General features: G+C 55.2%; 1 protein-coding gene across 3 annotated transcripts in view; it reads left to right on the forward strand.

Moving 5' to 3' along the window:
* The window catches only part of LOC119110453 (alkaline ceramidase 3), a 46,514-nt gene extending 25,367 nt beyond the window's left edge, over positions 1-21,147 (forward strand). For all 3 annotated transcript variants that reach the window (XM_037234284.1, XM_037234285.1, XM_037234286.1), the window contains exons 5-8: positions 12,164-12,284; positions 16,313-16,476; positions 19,397-19,501; positions 20,568-21,147. In XM_037234284.1, coding sequence (XP_037090179.1) covers positions 12,164-12,284; positions 16,313-16,476; positions 19,397-19,501; positions 20,568-20,712 — 535 coding nt within the window. In that variant the 3' untranslated portion in view covers positions 20,713-21,147. The remainder of the gene's footprint in view (positions 1-12,163; positions 12,285-16,312; positions 16,477-19,396; positions 19,502-20,567) is intronic.

Consider the following 21,147-nt stretch of genomic DNA (forward strand, 5'->3'; position numbering starts at 1 on the left):
TGATGGGTTTCGTCCGTTGTCCGCCCACCCGCAGCTGTGCTGGTCCGGTGTGGACTTGTGACATGGGGTTTGAGGCAGTGAGATAGTGGGCGCGGTGTGTGAGCATGACGTACCCATGCTGGGATGCAGGAGGTCCTGACATACGCGTCCCGTTAAGGTGGTAGGCCGCTGAATTATGTCGTGCGATTTCAGGGGTGCCGAACACCACGTTCAAAATAATGTCATTGAAGAAACAGGTCACTTACGTGTGGGCAATCGGTTTCCGAAAAACTAAAGCGTATCGCCTATCATAGGTAAGTGGACCTCAAGTATCTACAAAAGTCAAAAAGCGGCATAGACTTCTGGAGAGACTCCCGAAAGTCCTGCACTTCCGTTCCTGAAGCAAAGGACAGGAGGACGTTGAATGTATGGAAAGAGGAAAGAATGTATGGAAAGGGTGGCCAAACACGCCCTTTGAAACATGCGGAAGAAACCAGACTGCCTCGGAGCCCCACCGTCTTTGAGAGAAGGTTCTGAATTTGTGGTGTTAGAAATTAAACTTTGTTTCTTCCTTGAACATTTATGGAGAATGTTCAATGCTCTGTTTTGCACAAAGCACAAATGCTCTGTTTTGTAAGGAAGATAATACCCTGAGGCAAATCTGCTTCGAGATGAAGGAAATGTCCTGCGCTCTGCTGTGGATGGCATATGCCCTGCACACTGACTCGTCTTAGCTGCGAATAAAGCCCTGTCATTTAGAAAGGTCCCATCGATGAACTCAAAGCTTTGCTAGATGAATAACGTGTGCATGAATTTGGCCATCGGTTTTCGAGTTTCCAAAAAGTAGTCGTCACGTCCAGGCCCCTTAAGACCAGGTCAATGGGATTCCATCAATCTCCACCTGCCGCCGTTCGCTCCGAGGCCGCGGTGGACGGGTGGTCTTCGTGCCTCTATTCGCTCTGATGCGGCGGTGGGCAGGTCCCTGTGCCGCCGTTCGCTCTGGCGCCACAGTGGGCATGCTAATACGGTTGGGGACCGGCCCCCTTGCCTCTGCTGGGACATCGCTGCACTCGTGTTTTAGGCCGTCTGACGCCATTACGCTCATATTCCGGAATACCAGGCGGCACGGCGCTGTTTCCGGCGGAAATCCTCTGCCACTGCTGTTGCGGTCCAGCCTGGCGGCGGAAGCGGAGCCGTGGCGGGTCCAGTATCGGGCGCTTAGACCGCTGGGCGAGCGGTCCGGCGCCGGTGCCGGCAGCTCTCTGACCGAGCCGCCCCGTCACCGCGCTACATTGTGTGTTCAAATCACCACATCGGAAGTTGTCATGGAGACTGAAGTGTCCTCGTCAAAGCCCCGAAGGAGACTGAAATCAGCAGAAAGTTAACAGAGTGCATAAACATTCGTGTTTTTTATGTTTGTTTCATGTTTCATGTTTAAGACTGTTCCACTTGAGTGGAAACAACGTATTTCACTTACTCAAATTTGCAAGTGATTTGGAGCTGCGAACTGAGCACAAATATAGCAGTTTAGTAATGCATTTTGTGAGACAAATCTCGCCTTCACCAGCTTATAAAATCTGGTATCAATTTGCAATTTGGCATTAATTTCCAAATGATGCACAAGCTATTCACATTTCGGCCGATGCTTGCCGAAATTCTACATCACACTCAGGGGCTCGGGAATTATGTTTAAGTTGGGGAGGGCAAGCTACAAGATGCCAAAATGGGCCCTACGATTAGGTAGTGGCCCCCTACAAGCCGGAATGGTCCCCGACAGGTTAGAATGGGCCCATAACGCATGGGCGTAGGAACATTTAAAAAAGTAGGGTGAGGGCCAGGCTCTGTGTACTTTGGAACTCGCACTGGGAGGTAAACCCGGTGATGGAAGGGGGGGGGGGGGGGGTGGTAGAGATGGAAGGCATTGTCCGCTCTTAATTCACATGACACATTTTGGAAATCATTTGCCGCGGTTGCCATGCTAGATGTACATATACAGCTGTTTGCAGCTGTGACAGATGTGAATGAGCCTGTGTGCATGCCAGAATGGTCCCCCCACAGTCGGTAATTGGCCCTTCACAGGTCAGAATGGACCCTCTAAAGGCCACAGTTGTCCTTCCAGTCAATGATAGGCCCTCTACAAGCCAGCAAGAGTCCTCTGCTTACCAGAATGATTGGAAGCTCAGTGAATAATGGGCGCTCTACGAGCCTGAATGGGCCCTGGGTAGTCAAAAATGGGCCCTGTACAGCTCATAACGGGCCTTCTACTGCTCATTATTGCTCCTCTGTCGGCCAGAAAGAGTCAGTTAACCATTGTGTATTAAGAGTGCCGGTGATTTATTCCATGCAGTCGTTCAACGCATGATTTCTGCAGTTTATTGACCTCAAAATACAAACACAGTTGAGCTCACAGCAGTTCCTGGTTTCTGTTATGGTTACAAGGTAGACATAACAATAAACGAAGAAAACCATGCTACTTGTTAACAGGTAAGCTATATCCGGGGATCATGGGGGGGAGGGGGGGGGGTCACCATACGATGGGCTTTTGTCAACCTTGTGTCCCCCCTTGGCAAGGCTCCGGCTACGCTCCTGCCTACACACGGAAGTAGATCAAGTCGTATACGCTGCATAATGGGCAATGAAGTGTCCGTTGGACCGATTTATATCCAGGGCAGACAGCTTCCCGGAGGCTATTTTTCTGTGATGGTGTGGTGTGAGTGAGGATAATTCTGGAAAAGATGCTGTTGCAGGTGTCCAGCACATGTTTCATACACCATGTTTTGTGTGTATGGGGCGGTAAGCATCTGGTTACATGAACGGATCCAGTTACGGGGTTTGGGGCCCAAGCATTTCGGCCAAATTACGCAACCTGTTCCATTTGTTTTGCCATTGGATGTATATCACAGCGATGTCCCGCAAAACAGTGCTACGTTATTAAAGTAAGGATTTTTGCGTGACTCGCGAGCGGCGTGCGAAAATTTTGGTCTGGCATTGGCATCGTACCACGCTTTAAATTCAGCTTTGTCCTGGCATTAACAATTATAATCCACAACCATGGTAAGAAACGTAGATAAAAAGAGCACATTGGCCACGCTTCCAGATGGAACCTAAACCTTCCCCTAATGTGGCATTTCCATTCCCAAACATCCCGCTTAAACATCGCCCTGCACAATCTTTGTTTATCATATATGCCTCTCGATACGTCATGGTTTGCCTATGTCATCGCACGTTGTAAAACATTGATTGAGGGCCAGTTGACGGCCATTATATCTGGGAATGGCGCTCAGGAACGTCAGACATGGACGTCCCGACAATTATATTTTTCACTGGCCTTGATCGCCGCATGGCTCATGGAATGGCAGGCTATGAATGACCGCATTATGACGTCACGAATGCCAAAGTGACTTTGAAATACTCTCCCCGATTTAACTTCCACAATTTTCGCGGGCGCGTAGCTCAGAAACTAGCGAAGCTTAGGTCTTTGTTTAGAAATGATTCTTTTTTACAGCGCTGAAAATTCTTCAATATGTCTACTTCAGTTCAAAACCCTATATGAATGTTGAACACTCCCATTACATGAAAGCTTAAAACCTAGACGATGGCAATCTTCGTTTTTCAAAGTTGGTGGATGCCACCGCCTGCAGACCTACGGCTTCATCACCGGACCCACGGCATGTTTTATACACAGTGGGCCTCAGGGCACATGACGTCATCACTTTATTTATCATCTAAGGCGTCATCTTTCCCTTACAAATACAACAATGTGTGGCCTTCAACCTCTGCGTCTGAGTTATAACCTGTGCGGCATAAATCCCCAGTATTCATGACATTTAGCAGCCAGGAAGGGGAAAAACTTTGTTACCATCCGTAACATCCCTGGTTGGCATATTAGGTATTGACAACGCGGCATCTCTCGAAAAGCTCAGGCTGTGATCCCAGCGCCATTCCATCATGTTCTTAATGCCAATAACCCTTTAAAATGTCTCGTGCCTGGAACGATGCATCTTACATAAACAGCTGCTGCTGCTCTTGGTTCTTTAGAGCTGTTTAGGGCTTGGTTCCTTGGAACTTTTTTTGTTCATGGTGTAGAATGATTCACTAGAAAATTGCACATGAAATCCCAACCCATACCAATATCTCTGTCTTATCTAACAGCGAAATAATAAGTGCGCGACGTTTGTAAAGCTGCTTGGGAAACATTTGCAGATATTTTGGGAGCGATTCGTGACGAATGGCTTTGCAGGCAGCGTGATAAGCCTCTTTAATGATGCAAGCGCTGTAGTAGCGACGAAAGGTATGACTTCTCGTTTGTTCTTCCCGGCAAACATTTCATACGACGGGCATGCGGAGCGCGCATCAGCTCTACAACAACAGCAATGCGCAATGATGAACGAGGTAGAAATTGAAACCTTGTTTAGAATAAAAAATGAATGCGATGTTTTTGGACGAAATTACCTTGACCGCACTCCAAAATGACAGACCGTATCTTTGGGTGATTGTGTCGCCTAGGGATGTCTGCGCTCGGGTCGTGTCGTCCGCATAATGATTGTCCATGTAGACTGCACGTTCGATGTAGCTGACCTCCGGCGCGGCTGCTGCCGCTGGTTCAGCCGAACACCCTGCCGGTTGGCCAGTCTGGTGGAGATGGCCGTGGCCGACCCGGGTCACGCACCCTCGTCGGCCGCAAACGTGTGTAGACATATATGCAAGTTTAATCGTAGGAATCGGCTCATCGTGCTCCAACTTGGAGAATGTTATGTTGCAATCACGAATGTGTTGTACGGCATTGCAATTTGACCCCCCACCGGAGCGCGTGTTAAGGTCAATAAACTGCATAAATTAGGCGTTTAGCGACCGCATGGAATAAATCACCGGTGTTCTTAATTTGTAATGGCTTAGTGGACTCTTCCAAACCGACAGAATTCAGGAGCTTTTTCATCACGTCTTATTTGCGTTGTACAAACATAAAGGACATCGCGAAGGTAGATTGTAGATCGATGCGTTTGATCGAAATTTGGGGGTGAAAATTTTGATTGTAGATCGCGTGGTCAACAATGTGTATTAGCACCGCCAAGCCATGTTTGTCAGGATGTTTAACATTCAGTCAGAATCGATTAGTGATGCAATTTATATAACGTGGTTTTTAACGTGCGCGCTCGCAAATTTTAGCAACAAAACCTCGACACCAGGCGTTGCAGTCTCCATAGTCCGCGGAGCGCTAGCTCGGTTGATTTCTCGTTATGGTCCACCGGTGGACGAAAATGACAACGGTTCTGAAATAACTACCTTTAAACACTTGAATCGGTTAGTAATAAAATTAAGTAACGTAAGTTTGAGCATGCGTACTCGCAAATCTTAGCTTAAAAACCTGGACGTCAGGCGTTGCAGTATCCGTAAGCCGCGCAGCGTCGGCTCAACAGTTAATACCGGGCTGTGGCCAACGGGTGGACGAAAATGATGACGCGTCTGAAAGAAGTGCCTTTGAACGCTTCAGGACATCAAACCTTACATCTATAAAGCAGTCTGGGTGCATATTTCACGTGTGCGCTCTTCAGACTGATGATAAGAACGGATTGGCCCTTAAAGCACCGCGAAGTGGTGTTGGACTATGGTGGTGGAACTGGAAGAGTTAAGGTAGATTCACTATTTTTCGTGTCTCTGTAACTATTAATCTGTCCAGAAGACGGATTGGCGTGGCGCCCGCTGTCTGGTGGCACTTGCAGTGGCCGACGCCGTTCGGCTTTACGGAAGCTGCAACCCAGACCATTGGTGCCCTTGCTCTCGAGGTTGCTGGCGGGCATGTTCAAACCTTTTGATGATTTTCTTCACGAATCCATTCTGAAAATATGAACGTTCTTAGGCAAGCATGGGATGGCCTTGTTCGTTTTTTTTTAAATTCATTTCGACCTACTCTCTTCAACAAGAATGAGACCTCCATTCTGCTCAACGATAATGAGGCGCCTTATTTCCTTCCGGGCAAGGTACCCCTTGAGTAGAGCACCAAGGGCACATTACCGGTACCGGCCAAGACCTGAAGGGCCACGCCGTCCCATCGCGAAGCGTTTTCTGGCTGTCATTCTAGCGACACGGGGCGGGATCTCCTGGTCGATCCGCAGGCCATTGGAAGAATACATCATATCACATTGCTCCTTTCCCTGACACGGGAGGCTTACTGACACACACAGTTGGGCCCCGGGTCAGCACAAGAACCGTCATTGGCACAACAACATTCCTAATCGCCAAAGGTGGTCCAATAATTGTCACAAAGGCTCCAGTTTTGTGTTTCTTTCTGTTTTCTTCACAGATATTGAGGCATCCCTGAACGTAGCTTGTAGATGAAGTGGGGTCCTAAGCTTTTATTAACATGGCTAATCCATGTTCGTCTTAAAATGTTCAAGATTCGGTCAGAATTGATAACTGATAAAAACTATGTAATGTGGTTTTCAACATACGCGCTCGCAATTCATAGCAATGACAGCCTGAACGAATAGCGTTGCAGTCTCCGTAGGCCGCGTAGCGTCGGCCCTCGGCTGTGACATTAAGCGATGGCCAATAAGCAAACGAAAAAGATGACGCATCTTGAGGAAGATGGTTAGTGAACTAGGCAACTCGGCATGTACTTTTAGATGTGGTGCAAAATGAAGCTAAACACAACCTTAATCTGAAAAGTGTGTGTGTGTGGGGGGGGGGGGGGGCAGTAACACTGCTGGTCCCCCCACATTGAAAAGTGGGGGGTCATGCCTCCCCGCCCCCCCCCCCCTGTTCCTACGCCCATGATGTATACTACTGGCAATATGGAACATTGCACGTGCATGGCCTGACATTTCAAGCAAATCACAGATGGGGAAAACACAACATTCAATCGTTACAAACCCTACTTTTGAGCTCTGACCCACGCACACCCGCGCGCCATTCAACCCACAATCTCTGTCCCACGCACACCCGCGCGCCATTCAACCCACAGGCTCTGTCCCACGCACACCCGCGCGCCATTCAACCCACATTGGTTGCGTAAACTAGAGTTGTGTTATCCGCGTGGGAAATGCCCGAGCCGCCATCAAGGAGCAACTGAGGACATTTTTCACTCATTCCCTAGTGCTGCAGTCTTATACATCACTTTTGTTGCTTAGTATCTTGTTGAATGCTGCAGGAAAATGTGTTTTGAGCAAGTTGTGTTGTGATTGGACCAATGTGTGTTGTGATTGTACCAAGATTGTGCTGTGCCAGTTTGAGCAAGTCGAGTTGTGATTGTAGCAAAAAGAACAATTTTCATGGAAGTCCTAAATGCCACTAAGTTTTAATTACCAGTTGGCTTAAAAGCATTGCGAGCTAGCACAGTTCGGGCGTCATTTTGGTCTCCTCTTCCAGATCATGCATGCCACATGGAATGCAAGAATGTCGTCAACATGATGCGGGATTGACACATAACACCTCAATAACCCACGTAGAGCATGCCAATTGACTGATGCGTCATCCTAAACCACTTAAAGTCCGCAGCAATGTCGGCTCCCGCGACGAGCTAGAAAAGTTAGGTGCCATTGCAGGCTCGCGAGGTCTCCCGAACTGCGCCCGGCTGGTGATGAAATACTTGAACGAACGTTTGCTGCAACCAGAGTAGCGAAGTGAGGGTCTCAAAAGCAGTCTAAAACGATTGAAAAGTAATGAAATCAGGTACACATCAGTTCATGGCGCGATAGTTACCCCCAGCTCTTGACGTAAGCCACGCATAGGAGACCGAGATTACGGGGAGTCCAAGACTGATACCCTGAAATTGGCTGCATAACTTATCTTTGTCCGCTCAAAATCCATGAGTTTTACGCACTGGTGCGCCGGACCGGGTCGGGTCGGGGCGGTGCGGTGCGGTGCGGTGCGGTGCGGTGCGGTGCGGTGCGGTGCGAGCGGGCGGGTGTGCGGGCGTTACAGAGACTCTCCCCGACACGGCGCGGAGCCGCCTCGCGGGCCTGTCGAGCCTGGCGGCGCGTCCCGCTCGACACGCCATCGACCCGGCGCGTATGGAGCGGAGCGGAATGCGAGCCATTCCGCCCGCAGCGGAATGCGGACCGCTCCGCCCGCAGCGGAATACGGATCACTCCGCCCGCAGCGCAATGCAGACCACTCTGTCCGCGGCGGAATGCGGACCACTCCGCCTGAGGCGGAATAGCGCGTCGAGCGCTGCACGCAGCCGAACCCCGGCGCATTGTTCTGTTTAAACCGGCCGCCCATCCGGCCAGCCAAATTATCTCATCGTCGACGAGGTCAGAGGGGCGTGCCGCCGGCGTAGCGGGCGGTGGCGCCAGCCCAGAGCCCGGCTCAGCCAGTGCTGCCCGCGGACGCGGGGGGAGGCTGCAAACAAGGCCGGCGGACCTGCGCCGCCACGCGGTCGGCCCGGGTCCGAGCGACCCGTCGGACCTTTTGTATTTAACATCAGCTGATACCCCATATAAATACGTGGCCATTCCGTGCCATTAGTCTGAGAGATAAACAGTGTGTCAAAAACAACGGAAAAAGATAAGGGGCAAAAAACATACAAACGTATGTAGGCATAAACAGTATAAGATAAACCTTTCGCACAAAAAGTGGCTTGGCAGCGCGCTTAAAGCTTGTTAAATCCAGCTGTCTAACATCCACCGGCAACTCGTTCATGGGACAGGCCGCTCAGTACGCGAAGGACCGCTGTCTTGCCGCCGCGCGCACCGCCGGGGGCGCAGGTTATGGTCCATGCTAATAGATCGGGCACGGGTCCGCGTGTCGGCGTATGTTTGTAACAAACAGGCAAGATCTACAGGTTCACCTCGCCAACGGGCCTTATGCGCAGCGATAGCAGTTTGCACTTCATGCATTAGCGAGGCGTGGCAAAGTGCAGGTCATCCCGCACCCGAGACACGATCATACTTTCGGAGGCCAGTAACTTCTCTGGTAGCGAAGTCTCTTCTGTCAGCAGTCTGGCTCGTTAGTAGGAGTGTCCCACCTTTGGAGCATGTTTCAAAAACATATTCTAGTGAAACCTCAGGAGTAGTCACGTCTAATAATAGCATTTGGTAGTGCCACTACAACATCGTTAAGACCTGATAAAAAATTAAAAAACTGGGTTTTTTCGGGTTCAAATTAGGCTGTCAGCGCCTTGCAACAGCACTTCGCCTCTGCCCTGCAGTCGCAGCCACCGTGGTCATGATAACGACCGTGCGCAGCTGTACTGGTGCGAATAACAGAACGTTTGTGATGGGCGCAGCGGGTAAGGGCCTGTCACCAGAAGTTTGTTGGTTGAAGTTTGAACCAGTGCGTCACATGCATCATATGATACTGCCATTCCCAAAGCCAGAGTGAGCCTCGAAAAGGGACACCGGTTAACGCCATAGCGGATAAGTGAAGGCCTTTGTACAACGTTTCGTTGAATTCGCAGGATATTAGCTTCATGCTCGCGCATGTATTTTTCTCTGAACATAGTGTTTCAAGATTTTGTAGTATTTATCACACAAAGATTTTTACATATCAAGGCGCTGCAAACATTACAAAACACACGTTGGAAAAAGTAAGGGGACTGAAATGTATTACTTTCATAGTGGAGAGCAGGGAATTGAATAAGACTTCTCCCGCAGGGACGACTACTTCAAACCGAAATTTTGAGTCACTCAAAAGGATATCGAGAAAACTGGTATTTCTGATCAAATCATACGCGTCATTAAGTGAAGCGTACAACATGGGTGGGAAACACCCTCTAACAGCTGACCACTGGCCATGAACTGAAAAAAGCAGTATCTCACGCGAGATATGACCAGACCTGCATGTTGGTCAGCAGCACTCGGTCTGGAAGCAAAAGCCCGACCCCCAGACTGGGACCGTCGAGCCGCGCGGTTGTTTCGCGGAGGTGTAGGCGTTTCAAACTTCAGTGCCTCTTGCCTCATGTTCGGGATGTTAGGAAATCATGGTCTGTTGGTCTGCAAAGAAGTACAGATAATACAAATGCGTTTATTGAATTTTGGTCATCGATCATAATAACTCCGTACCAACCATCAGGTGTGTCAAATTCATCTGTTAGCAGTTGCCTTACCATGACGCCCGCCTGGCATTGGTATCGGCTGCTATTTGAACAGATTGTGAGATGACTTATGTGTTGAGAATCCCATGATGCTTTCTTGAAACCTGATAACCTTGGTTGCTGCAGCGTCGTGCTCAGTAAATTTAGCTTTCAGGGCAAGTGCAGGGATTTACGTTGATCTCATCTAGCACTGACATTTGAGTTTTATGTAACAAATCTGTGCGGGAATCTGGCCACATAGTCTGAAGCCTAACCGAGAACTTTTATCATAGCTGGTTTTAAGAAATGAGATGTTACCAGGTTTTTGTGGTAGGCTTGGTTTTTAGTACGTGCACTTAAGTATCTTAATCGTTTATAATTCAGTCCCTGCTTCTGCTGATTCAAAATGAAATTGCCCACATTTACCCGTAAGCGTGCCTAACACATGCACACAGTGGTAGTGTTGTGCAGATATTGTATTTTGGTGCATTAAGCACAAGATATATCCCGGTGTATATTGCGCCCGAGTTCGTCATACCGGCGTACTGGCATTCCGACATTCAGGCCTGCACACATTGCGTGACGTGTTCGCAGTTTATTACCTACTGCTGGTCATATAGGCCACTTTGTGGGACTGCCAAACTGCTTGTACCGGTTTAGTAAGTAGGTCGGAAAATGCGGGCTGCTAGGAATGTGCAATTATTTACTTTCTAAGTTATTATCACTAGAGTGTTTGCTGCGGAAGAGGACAAGATGCGGTGCAGGCGGAGGTCGCTGGCGTCGAAAGTGTGCCGTATGTAACGTGTCACTGGAATAGAACGTGAGCGGTGTGTGGAAGAGGACGAGATGAGCTGCAGGCTGAAGTCGCTGGACAGTTTCGGGTTGTAAAGCACAGCGGCCGTCTGAACGACGGACATTACGCGGCCCGCGTGCGCGCTCGCCACCGCTACGGGCGGCTCGCCGTCAATCCCGCCTTCCTCACCGGCTTCGTCGGCGATGCGCACCAGGTGGTCTGCTCGTGCATCCCTAGTGCGTCGTCCCATCCGATACCTGCCCACCATGGAGCAGGAGTTAGTGCAACTGCGGTGGCAGGAGAAAGAGCCGGTACTGGTGCCAAAGCCAGAGTCAGAGTCAGAGCCAGAGCCAGAGCCAGAGCCAGAGCCAGAGCCAGAGCCAGAGCCGGTCCCGGGGACGGGTGGCGTCGACGTCGGGGCGGTCGGACGACACTGTGCCACACACTGTTGGTGGGAGCCGCTGCTGTCTGTGGGTGGGAGCCGGTGCGGTCTGGGAGCGAGGGCGGCTGCCGTCTGTGGGTGGGAGCCGCTGCTGTCTGGGTGGGAGCCGCTGCCGTCTGCGGGTGAGAGCGGCTGCCGTCTGGGCTGGAAGTCCACCGCGGCAGAGATCGCTCGATGCGGCAGCCGTCTTGGCGCAGGGCGCGGTGGCGGTGGCCGATCAGCGGCCCGAACTGCGGAGACGTGTTAGGTGCCGCCACGCTGCACCTACCGGCCGGTTTGAGGGCCGCCTCGCCGCGTCCAGCCCTGGCTCCCGGAGAGACGCAGGGCGTCGATGGCGACCTGTGACCCGCACGCGCCGCCACTGTTTGTCGAGCTTGGTGTGGAGCAAGCGCGGATCACCTTAGCTTACGGGCATGTGTCAGTAGTTTTAAGTGTGCTTATCAGCATTTCAGTAGTGTTAAGCGCATGTGCATTTCGAAATGTAGAGCCTTTTAGCCCGCCATCGTCTTGTTTATCCTAACTTAAAAGTTATGTTGAGGCGCTGCATCTCTCGCTGGCTGAATTTATACGTAGCCCTGGCGGCTGGCGTTGAAGCCAGACGAAGACGCGGTGACCGAGTGAGTCGGCTGGGTTTGCGGGCGGCAGCCGGGCCAACACGTCCGGTGCTCGCCCTCCACTCGCCGCCGTGGCCCACTGCGCCTGCTGGCCGGCTGGCGGAACAGACCCGCACGCAGCATCAACTGCGGCCGAATGTAATAGATTTTGGCGGCGATGTTTGGCGGCGAGTTGACGGCTGGCCATTCGTCATGAAAGAGCGTGCGGTCGCGTGAAATCGATGACACGCGGCCGGGCCGGCCCCTCCTATTCATTGAGCAGGTGTTCCGGCGACGCGACGCAACGGTGTGGTCGGCGGGTAACGACGCGGTGTGCCCCGCAGGGCCGGCATTCACGGCATCCAGGAGGGCAGCCACCTGAACTGGCTATCGGTGGCCTTCCTCGTGTACTCGGCGCTGTTCTCGCTGTCGTACCTCTGGTACCCGAACCCGATTTTCCACCAGGTGAGTCAGCGCGCGCTGATGGCAGGAGCCGGACGGCCGTTCGCGCTGGCGACCGCGGGTCTGACCGCCTGCTCGCGCCGGGAATGCCGCCCGCAGCCCCGTTGACGCGCTCGGCGGTAGATCCCGTGAAAGGGACCCTCTCAGCTTGTGGGCAGCTGGGACTGCCCTAATGCCTCCTTCCCGCAGCCTCATGGGGCATCACGTGACCAACTCGTCCTGTCACGTGGTAAACGACGTATCGCCTCGCGTCGATTCGGGCGGAAGCAGACGGCGCGCGCCGTCTGCGTGGCCTTGATGGGCCGATGAATCGTAACGCCCGCGGTGGGACCGGTCGTAATGGTCATGTGACTGGTGACGTAGGCCTCGCTTTCGTGTTTACCCCGGTCTGACATAGCTAAGGCATCGACCACAGACCCGCATCTGCGCGCATTACGCTCGACTGCGCGGCTGTTGATTGGGCTGCGGACGTCTTAGCACGTCATGCCCCCTTCTCCCCCATCCAGTGACGTAAGGACAGGGTCCGTGCGAAATGCAGGAAAGTTGAACACCGGCCCCACGACGCTTTCTGCCAGGCATCGACGAGTCGGTCCTCCTCTCCATCTGTTGTAGTCCTCCGCTTCCGCTGCGCCCCCGCTGGCACGCAGTACGGTGTCGTACGGAAGTGGTGCGATTTACATCATTCTGTAAGGTGTAAATATGTATATACATATATACGAACGTTGCAGACACCTCATATTCTGTGAACTAATTCTCAATGTAACTGGTAGTATCAAGTGTACCATGCGAAAGGTTGAACAAACAACCGGAAGCTATCCAACGCTCAGAATACTGTACTCTTTAATGGTAGCATCTAAGTGAAAATATGTGCACAATGATATATGTATATTACGACGATTTTTGACGGCTGCTGAGTGTTTTGTAACACGAGTTTCGCGTCGTTTTTATTTTTATTTGCGTGGCAATGTCGAGGTGATTGATGCTTCACACGCTTTATAGTCATGAATGTTTGATATCACGATAAAGGTGGTTTTTGTTTCTGATAACAGCATTAGTTATCATGAAGTATTCTTTACGACGCTACATCGCAGGACAAGTGCTTTTTCGAAGATCACTGGTAGCCACCGCCCTGTCCCCTTTCCCCCGGCTTCGTGGGCCTTTACAGACATTGCGTTTCCAGTTTTCCTTCAGGTCGTCTTCTGCGTCACATGCGTGGTGGAAGCGCTCCGTATCACTGCTCCCACGCCGCCCATGCAGCTATTGTCCATCGTCACTCGACGCAGTTCGTGAAGTTAGAATGGGTCCTTGTCGTCGGGTTGCAAGCGTAGCATGACGCCCTACACCTCGGGTCTCCCACTGTCACCGAGTTCAAGGCCTCCTCAGCGATCCGAGCCATGCCCCTCTCCGCCTAGCTGCCCCCCCCCCCCCCCGCCCCGCGCCCGTGTCGGTGATCCATCAACTGTCTGCCGGGCTGAAAGGGCAACGTATGCTATCGTTCTGATCAGTGGGGAATGCCCATTCGGCCACGTCGTAATGGCAAGCTTACATCGCTTACTCTCTTTGGATCTGTGTCACTTCGTGGACATTTTGAGGGAAAACGTTATTGTCGTGCAGCGCGTTGGTCGGGGAACCCGTCGGACAGGTGCTCTCTGAAGCTGACCTCGCGAGCTGGCGGCGGTCCGGTGAACTGCGGTGCGTCGCCGGCCCGGTCGGAGGTCGGCGGGGCGCGCACCACCCCTGAGCTGCTCGGGAGGGCGCGGCCACGCCGAGGGCGCGGCCGGGTCTCCCACGGAGGTCGGCACGGCCCTGGTCCGGCCGGCGCGCTGGTGCACCGCGGGGCGTGCTTTTCCTGTACCGGCGGCCGGTTTCCTCGCACCGGCAGTGTCTGATGGGCTGGCGTGGCGTGCCCCGAGCGCGTCTGTCCGTCCTGACCGCGGCCTGCGGAGCCGGGGCAGGGGAGGCGGCCGGCTCAAACCGCGCGTCGACACCGCAAGTGTGCTTCAGCCGTTGCTCGGAGCCCAGTGCCCGTCAATGGCTGGCAGACGAGGTGGACGTGTGCGGCCCAGAATGCTGCTTCAGAATGGTGTCCCAACCATACTCTAACAAATAATAGACGTTCTTGAAGGAACACATGGGAGCGGGGTGTCTTGATAACACTCCAGAATGTTTTTTTTTTTTTTTGCTTTCAGAAGGGTGTTCAAAACATGATAAACTTGACTGGTTTGTATGCTCTGAGCTTGTTTGCTGGGTGCGCCGCTGTGCTACAGTTTTAAGCGTTAAGTGATATAGGAGGAAGAATGAGCACTCGTCGTGCTCTTTGTTTCCCTGTTATAAATACTAGTCGCGGCTGCCCTGTGTTTACTGACACCGTCCGTTAAGTGGAATGGTTCCGCATTTGAACAAATCAGAGTAAGCGTCAAATGTGACGAAATAAACGCACCTATGGCTTTTGATAGACTTTGAATATGATGAAATAGTATGCATATTTTCGCGGGCGTTTAGCTCAGAAATTAAGTGGGTTTAGGTCGTAAGAAGGGCAGGGCTGTGAACTGCATCGAATGTTCCTCGAGATGGCTTTTTCAGTTGCAACCCCTTTACAAATGCTAAGTTCTAAAGCATGGGAAGTTTCAGCAAAGCTTCTGTGTGTCCCGATAACTCAATTGGTTTGGGCGTCTGCCTTGTACAGACTTTTTCAGACCGATGCGGCCTATTGCGGACCGATGTGCAGACTATTTCGGAGACCATTTCAAGTTCAACAAGGCACCCATGACGTCATAATAACGTCATTCAAATTCTACCAATTCCACCAGCCATGCTGCCATCACAATTGTCGTGTTGTTCATATCTGGCGTTCGTGAGCGCGATTTCCAGACACAACGGCCATCAACTGGCTCTCAATCGTGTGCAAAGCACGATGCCGTAATCAACGACGCATTAGAAAGGATATTTACTAAACAGAGAAATCGTGCTCCCGAGAGCAGTGCTCCACTTAAAAGTATGCCAATAGTTGTAAGTGAGCTCCCTTCAGCCTATCTGATAGTTGCTTCAATATCTTCAGATGTGGAGCATTCCCTTTAACGCCATGCGCCGCCGTAAAGGCAAACGGTCTGCTTTGACGACCGGACGGGTCCGAGCAGACATATTGCCGGCTTCCCAAACACCGCTGGTGCAGAACGTAGGAGCTCTCCTTGCTGGGAGCGGCGCACGGATGCACTCAGCGTAGGCCTGCAGGATGGACGGATATCTGTCCACAAAATTATTGTAAAAATATGCTTTTATGAGTGTTGGGTTGTCATTTGTGAACACCGTCGATAGTTCGACATCATTCCCTATCAGCGTCATGGGACCGGCCAAGCCCCCCCCCCCCCCCCCCTCCTCCCCCAGCCCCCCACCCTAGCAACAGGCGCCAGACGTTAAGCCCCAAGCCACGGCTGGAGCATGTTTGCGATGTAAACGGTGCTGGCGGCCATCGTGCCTCACGCAGGGCGATAACATGTATGGTCACCGAACCGTGCCGCGCTGGGACGCAGGACGAAGCCCGGCCGCCACGTGACCACCCCGCCCCCAACCTCGTGGCTGAGGCGGCAGCGGCTAGAGGCGGTGTGCTGTCCGCCGGTCCGGTCGGGGCCGCTGCTGCCCCGCTGCCGGGCCATGCTGGCCGTGACCGGCCCCCGCCGCCGCCCCGCTGCCGGGCCATGCTGGCCGTGACCGGCCCCCGCCGCCACCCCGCTGCCGGGCCATGCTGGCCGTGACCGGCCCCCGCCGCCACCCCCGCTGCCGGGCCATGCCGGCCGTGACCGGCCCCCCGCGGCCGCCCCGCTGCCGGGCCATGCTGGCCGTGACCGGCCCCCGCGGCCGCCCCGCTGCCGGGCCATGCTGGCCGTGACCGGCCCCCACCGCCACCCCGCTGCCGGACCATGCCGGCCGTGACCGGCCCCCGCGGCCGCCCCGCCGGTCCGGTCGGGGCCGCTGCTGCCCCACTGCCGGGCCATGCTGGCCGTGACCGGCCGCCGCCGCTGCCCCTGCGCCAGGTCAACTACGGAGTGGCGTCGTCGGCCATCACGCTGCTCGACATCAACCTGCTGCGCAGCCAGAAGGACCGTACGGTGCGGCGTCTCTTCTACCTGGGCGTGCTGCTGTACGCCGTGGCGTTCGGCCTATGGAACCTGGACAATCACACGTGCGACTCGCTCAGGTCAGTGGCGCCCCGCCGGGGGATCTATCTGGCCGCGGGGGCCTGACACGTGCGCGCTGCTCCCTGTCCCGACCTTGCCACGGGCGCCGGTTCGGTCTCCGGCCGCCACTGGGTCGCAGGCGGGACGGGCGAAGGTTGGAGAACTGCGGGAGGGATCGCCTGCTCCACGACCGTGGCGCATGCGACTTGACCGCCGGAGCTCGTGTCGACCTGTGCTTTTTGTGTTGTAATAATAGCGCGTGGAGCTGAAATACCAGGATTGCATGCTTGCGAGCACCGACAACTGGCCATTTTGCTTTGCTCCATCTGCGGCATATCCTTTCTCCGAATTTGGTCGCTTAATGTCTCCGCGCTATTGTTTCGACGGAGTGAAAGGTAAATAGATAGCGATTATTTTGAATGTCCGGTTCAGTGATCCTCCCGACGACGTTAACGACAGGCGTGTCCCGACACCCTGTTGACCAGACCCGCGTGGTCTGGTTCATAACCAGTGATTTAAGTGCGCACCTGAATAAGGGCCCATCAGTGTCCATCGCGCGGAGCTGAGCGACCGTGTCGCGTGGGGACGCGCTGCGCCGGCGAGACCAGCGCCGGCTGCGGTCGTGCCAGAGCAGCCGTGCTGACCACCACAGACTGACATCACCGGCATGGCCGCGGCTGCCGTCCGCGCCGCTCGGGCGCTGTGGTCGTGCCAGAGCAGCCGTGCTCACCACCACAGACTGACATCAGCGGCATGGCCGCGGCTGTCGTCCGCGCCGCTCGGGCGCTGTGGTCGTGCCAGAGCAGCCGTGCTCACCACCACAGACTGACATCAGCGGCATGGCCGCGGCTGTCGTCCGCACCGCTCGGGCGCTGTGATCGTGCCAGAGCAGCCGTGCTGACCACCACAGACTGACATCAGCGGCATGGCCGCGGCTGTCGTCCGCGCCGCTCGGGCGCTGTGGTCGTGCCAGAGCAGCCGTGCTGACCACCACAGACTGACATCAGCGGCATGGCCGCGCCTGTCGTCCGCGCCGCTCGGGCGCTGTGGTCGTGCCAGAGCAGCCGTGCTCACCACCACAGACTGACATCAGCGGCATGGCCGCGGCTGTCGTCCGCGCCGCTCGGGCGCTGTGGTCGTGCCGGGGCAGCCGTGCTGACCACCACAGACTGACATCACCGGCATGGCCGCGGCTGTCGTCCGCGCCGCTCGGGCGCTGTGGTCGTGTCGTGCGGCGGGGATTAGCATCAGCCACGCTGACGTGGCCTTCAGATCCGCCGGCTGGGTGCTGTCTTGAAAGACTTGTGGTCGATGTCCGCTCCAGAGCGTCAACCACGCTTTGTCACCGGCACGACCGCTCCGCGGACGTGTAATGTTCGCATGTGTAGGGCAGTGTGGAGTCGGACATACAACCAACGGCGTTTGTGTAGGGGAATGCTGCAGTTGTCGGTAATGAGGGCAATACGTCTGTGTGCCTTACAAGCGCACGCCTGCGGTGGCACACTGCCAGTATTGAGCCCAGGACGCGGGAAGCACTTGCGTGCGGCGTAATTATATGAGTAAGTGGTCGGCACGGCGGGGTATCAGTATATTAGTGACCGTGTTTTGGCTGCTCATGGTAGGTGGCGTTTGTTTGCGGAGTTTAGTAATCGGGTACTAAACGGCTCGGCGTGACAGCGGACACCGGTATGTCACTGCTCGCGTCGGGACAGGGCAGTTGGCACCGGTATATGTCACTGCTCGGCGTGACAGCGGCCCAGTATGTCACTGCTCTGCGTGACAGCGGGCACCGGTATGTCACTGCTCGGCGTGACAGCGGGCACCAGTATGTCACTGCTCAGCGTGACAGCAGGCACCAGTATGTCACTGCTCAGCGTGACAGCAGGCACCAGTATGTCACTGCTCGGCGTGACAGCGGGCACCAGTATGTCACTGCTCGGCGTGACAGCGGGCACCAGTATGTCACTGCTCAGCGTGACAGCAGGCACCAGTATGTCACTGCTCGGCGTGACAGCAGGCACCGGTGTGCGTGACAGCGGGCACCGGTATGTTACTGCTCGGCGTGACAGCGGGCACCGGTATGTTACTGCTCGGCGTGACAGCGGGCACCAGTATGTCACTGCTCGGCGTGACAGCGGGCACCGGTATGTTACTGCTCGGCGGGACAGTTGGCACCGGTATGTCACTGCTCGGCGTGACAGCTGGCACCGGTATGTCACTGCTCGGCGTGACAGCTGGCACCGGTATGTCACTGCTTGGCGTGACAGCTGGCACCGGTATGTCACTGCTTGGCGTGACGGCTGGCACCGGTATGTCACTGCTTGGCGTGACAGCTGGCACCGGTATGTCACTGCTCGGCGTGACAGCTGGCACCGGTATGTCACTGCTTGGCGTGACAGCTGGCACCGGTATGTCACTGCTCGGCGTGACGGCTGGCCTGGTATGTTACTGCTTGGCGTGACGGCTGGCACCGGTATGTCACTGCTTGGCGTGACAGCTGGCACCGGTATGTCACTGCTCGGCGTGACGGCTGGCCTGGTATGTTACCGATCACACAGCGGTGTGCAGCGGCAGCGGGTGCGGTCACCCGGCCTCTGCTGGGGTGCGGGGGCGATTGTGTGGCGACAGGCCGGGGCACCGGCCGCGCCTGACCACCAGCTCCGCCGGCCACGCCCTCGGCCCGACCACGCCCGTGTCGGCGGCGACGGCGCCGCTCGGCCGCACCGGCCGCCATCGATTCGCAGCGTGGTGACAGCCGAGCCCGACCAATTGGCCCTAATGAAAGTCGCGCCCGGTTTGGGCCTTTGGTCGCCACCTGGTTTCGATGGGCCAGCCGCGACGCCGGCTCATTGCCGTTCGGCGGGGCCGCCGCCGCTGCCGGCGACCGGCGCGCTTCGCTCGGTGTCATGCTGACCTAACGACGTGCGCCGCGACCGCCAGGTGGCTGCGCTCGGTGCTGCCGCCCGTGCTGCGACCCTTCACCCAGCTGCACGCGTGGTGGCATGTGTTCGCCGGCTACGCCAGCTATATCCACATACTGTACTGGTGAGTGCGTGGCGCGCCAGCGGCTCCTCACACACTGCCGGTGAGCAGGCTGGGCGCATCCACCGACTGCACTGGTGAGTGAACCGGCCACATACATGCGTTATGCTAGTGAGTACGACAGCTACAGCCGCATTTTGTACTGCTTAGTACGCCAGCTACTTCAGCGTGCTGTGCTGTGCTGGTGAGAAGATGAGCAATGCCACATACCGCTATGGTGAGCGCACCAGCTTCGTCCGCGCATTGCGCCGGCAGTAGGTCAGCTACATCCACACCCCACATGGGGTACGTCAGGTAAAGTCACGTGATGTACGAGTAAATATGCTAGTTATGTCCCATTTTTGTTGATGAGTACGCCGGCTAGGTCTTCATACTGCACATGCATGGGAGCGGAAAAGGGGCGGAGCCATGGCCCGTGCGTTTCGTGAATTTGTACGTGTATTCGTATATTCGTTTCGTGTACGTCAGATACAGCCAAGTGCTGTACGGGTGAGTATGCTAGTCATGTCCCATTGTGTTGATGAATACGGCAGCTGGACCTTAATACTGCACATGCTTGGGAGCGAGAGAGGAGCGGAGCCATGGCCCACGCGTTCCATGAATGTTAGTGTTAACCGTACTGTTATGTCGAGGGAGAGCTCAACTCAAACGAGGATTAGTTTCCTGCTTTCCCCATGCCACATCGCTGGTGAGCATGTCAGCTGTGTCCGCATGCCGGCGCGGAGCAGCTCCGGCGCAACCTCGCCCGTTCACCGCGACGCTGACCCAACCGCCGCCAGTGGTGTCAGGGGGGTGTCGCGTGTGCCGTGTGAGCCGGCCTGCCGTCCAGTCCGCCGCGGTCAATGGTGTGCAGCGCGGCAACCGCTCAGCCGCGGCAGCCGCCATTTCGGTAGAATGAGAGCGCTGCAGAATGGCAGCCGCTGGAGTTTCAAAGAGACGATCATGGCTGAGGGTGACGGCGGCCGTCGGCTGACCCTGGCCGGGCGGGCCGCCAGTTGGGCTCACTTACGCTGAGTACCGTGCCAACGAGGCTGCGCGTCTGACTGGAGCCACTTGTGTCTGTCTGCAGCCTGAAGGCGCGCTGCAACATTCGGCATCAGAAGAGCGAGGCGTGCTTTGGCCCGATGGGCTTCACCGTGCGCCGTCTGCCCTCTCACCGCGCCGAGGCGAACGGCCACACGGACAACTGCAACAACCTCAAGCACCTGGACTGACCGCGCCGCCGGCGCCGCCTCTCGGTCGAACCATGTACTCGAGCTTGGCACACTAGTCGCGCGGCGCGATGTCGGCCGCGGCGCCGGCTGGCCCGCTCGCTCGGCTCCGCAGCGGCTATGTTCCGACGGCGGAGTTGACACGTCAGATCGCGGGCGGCACGTGGCCGTCAGGGGTGTGGTGCCCGCGCAGCATCACTCACTCTTGTGCCGTCCGTCGTTGGACCGCCTCATCGGTGGGACAGTCAGCAAGTGCCTCGAGCTTTGTTTAACCACCGGAGTTAGCCTGTTGATATGGAGCAGCCGCAGCACACACCGTGCACTGATAGGCTCCCGTCTATTGTGTTGTCCTGGGCGATATGCCGGACGGGCCGACGAACAAAGCGCTGTCGTGTCAATGAATATATGGCATTAACACCTGATGTTTGCCTATGCTGC

This window comes from Pollicipes pollicipes, unplaced genomic scaffold (genome assembly GCF_011947565.3).
Source record: "Pollicipes pollicipes isolate AB1234 unplaced genomic scaffold, Ppol_2.1 Scaffold_7231;HRSCAF=8579_pilon_pilon_pilon, whole genome shotgun sequence".
NCBI classification, from domain to species: Eukaryota; Metazoa; Arthropoda; class Thecostraca; order Pollicipedomorpha; family Pollicipedidae; genus Pollicipes; species Pollicipes pollicipes.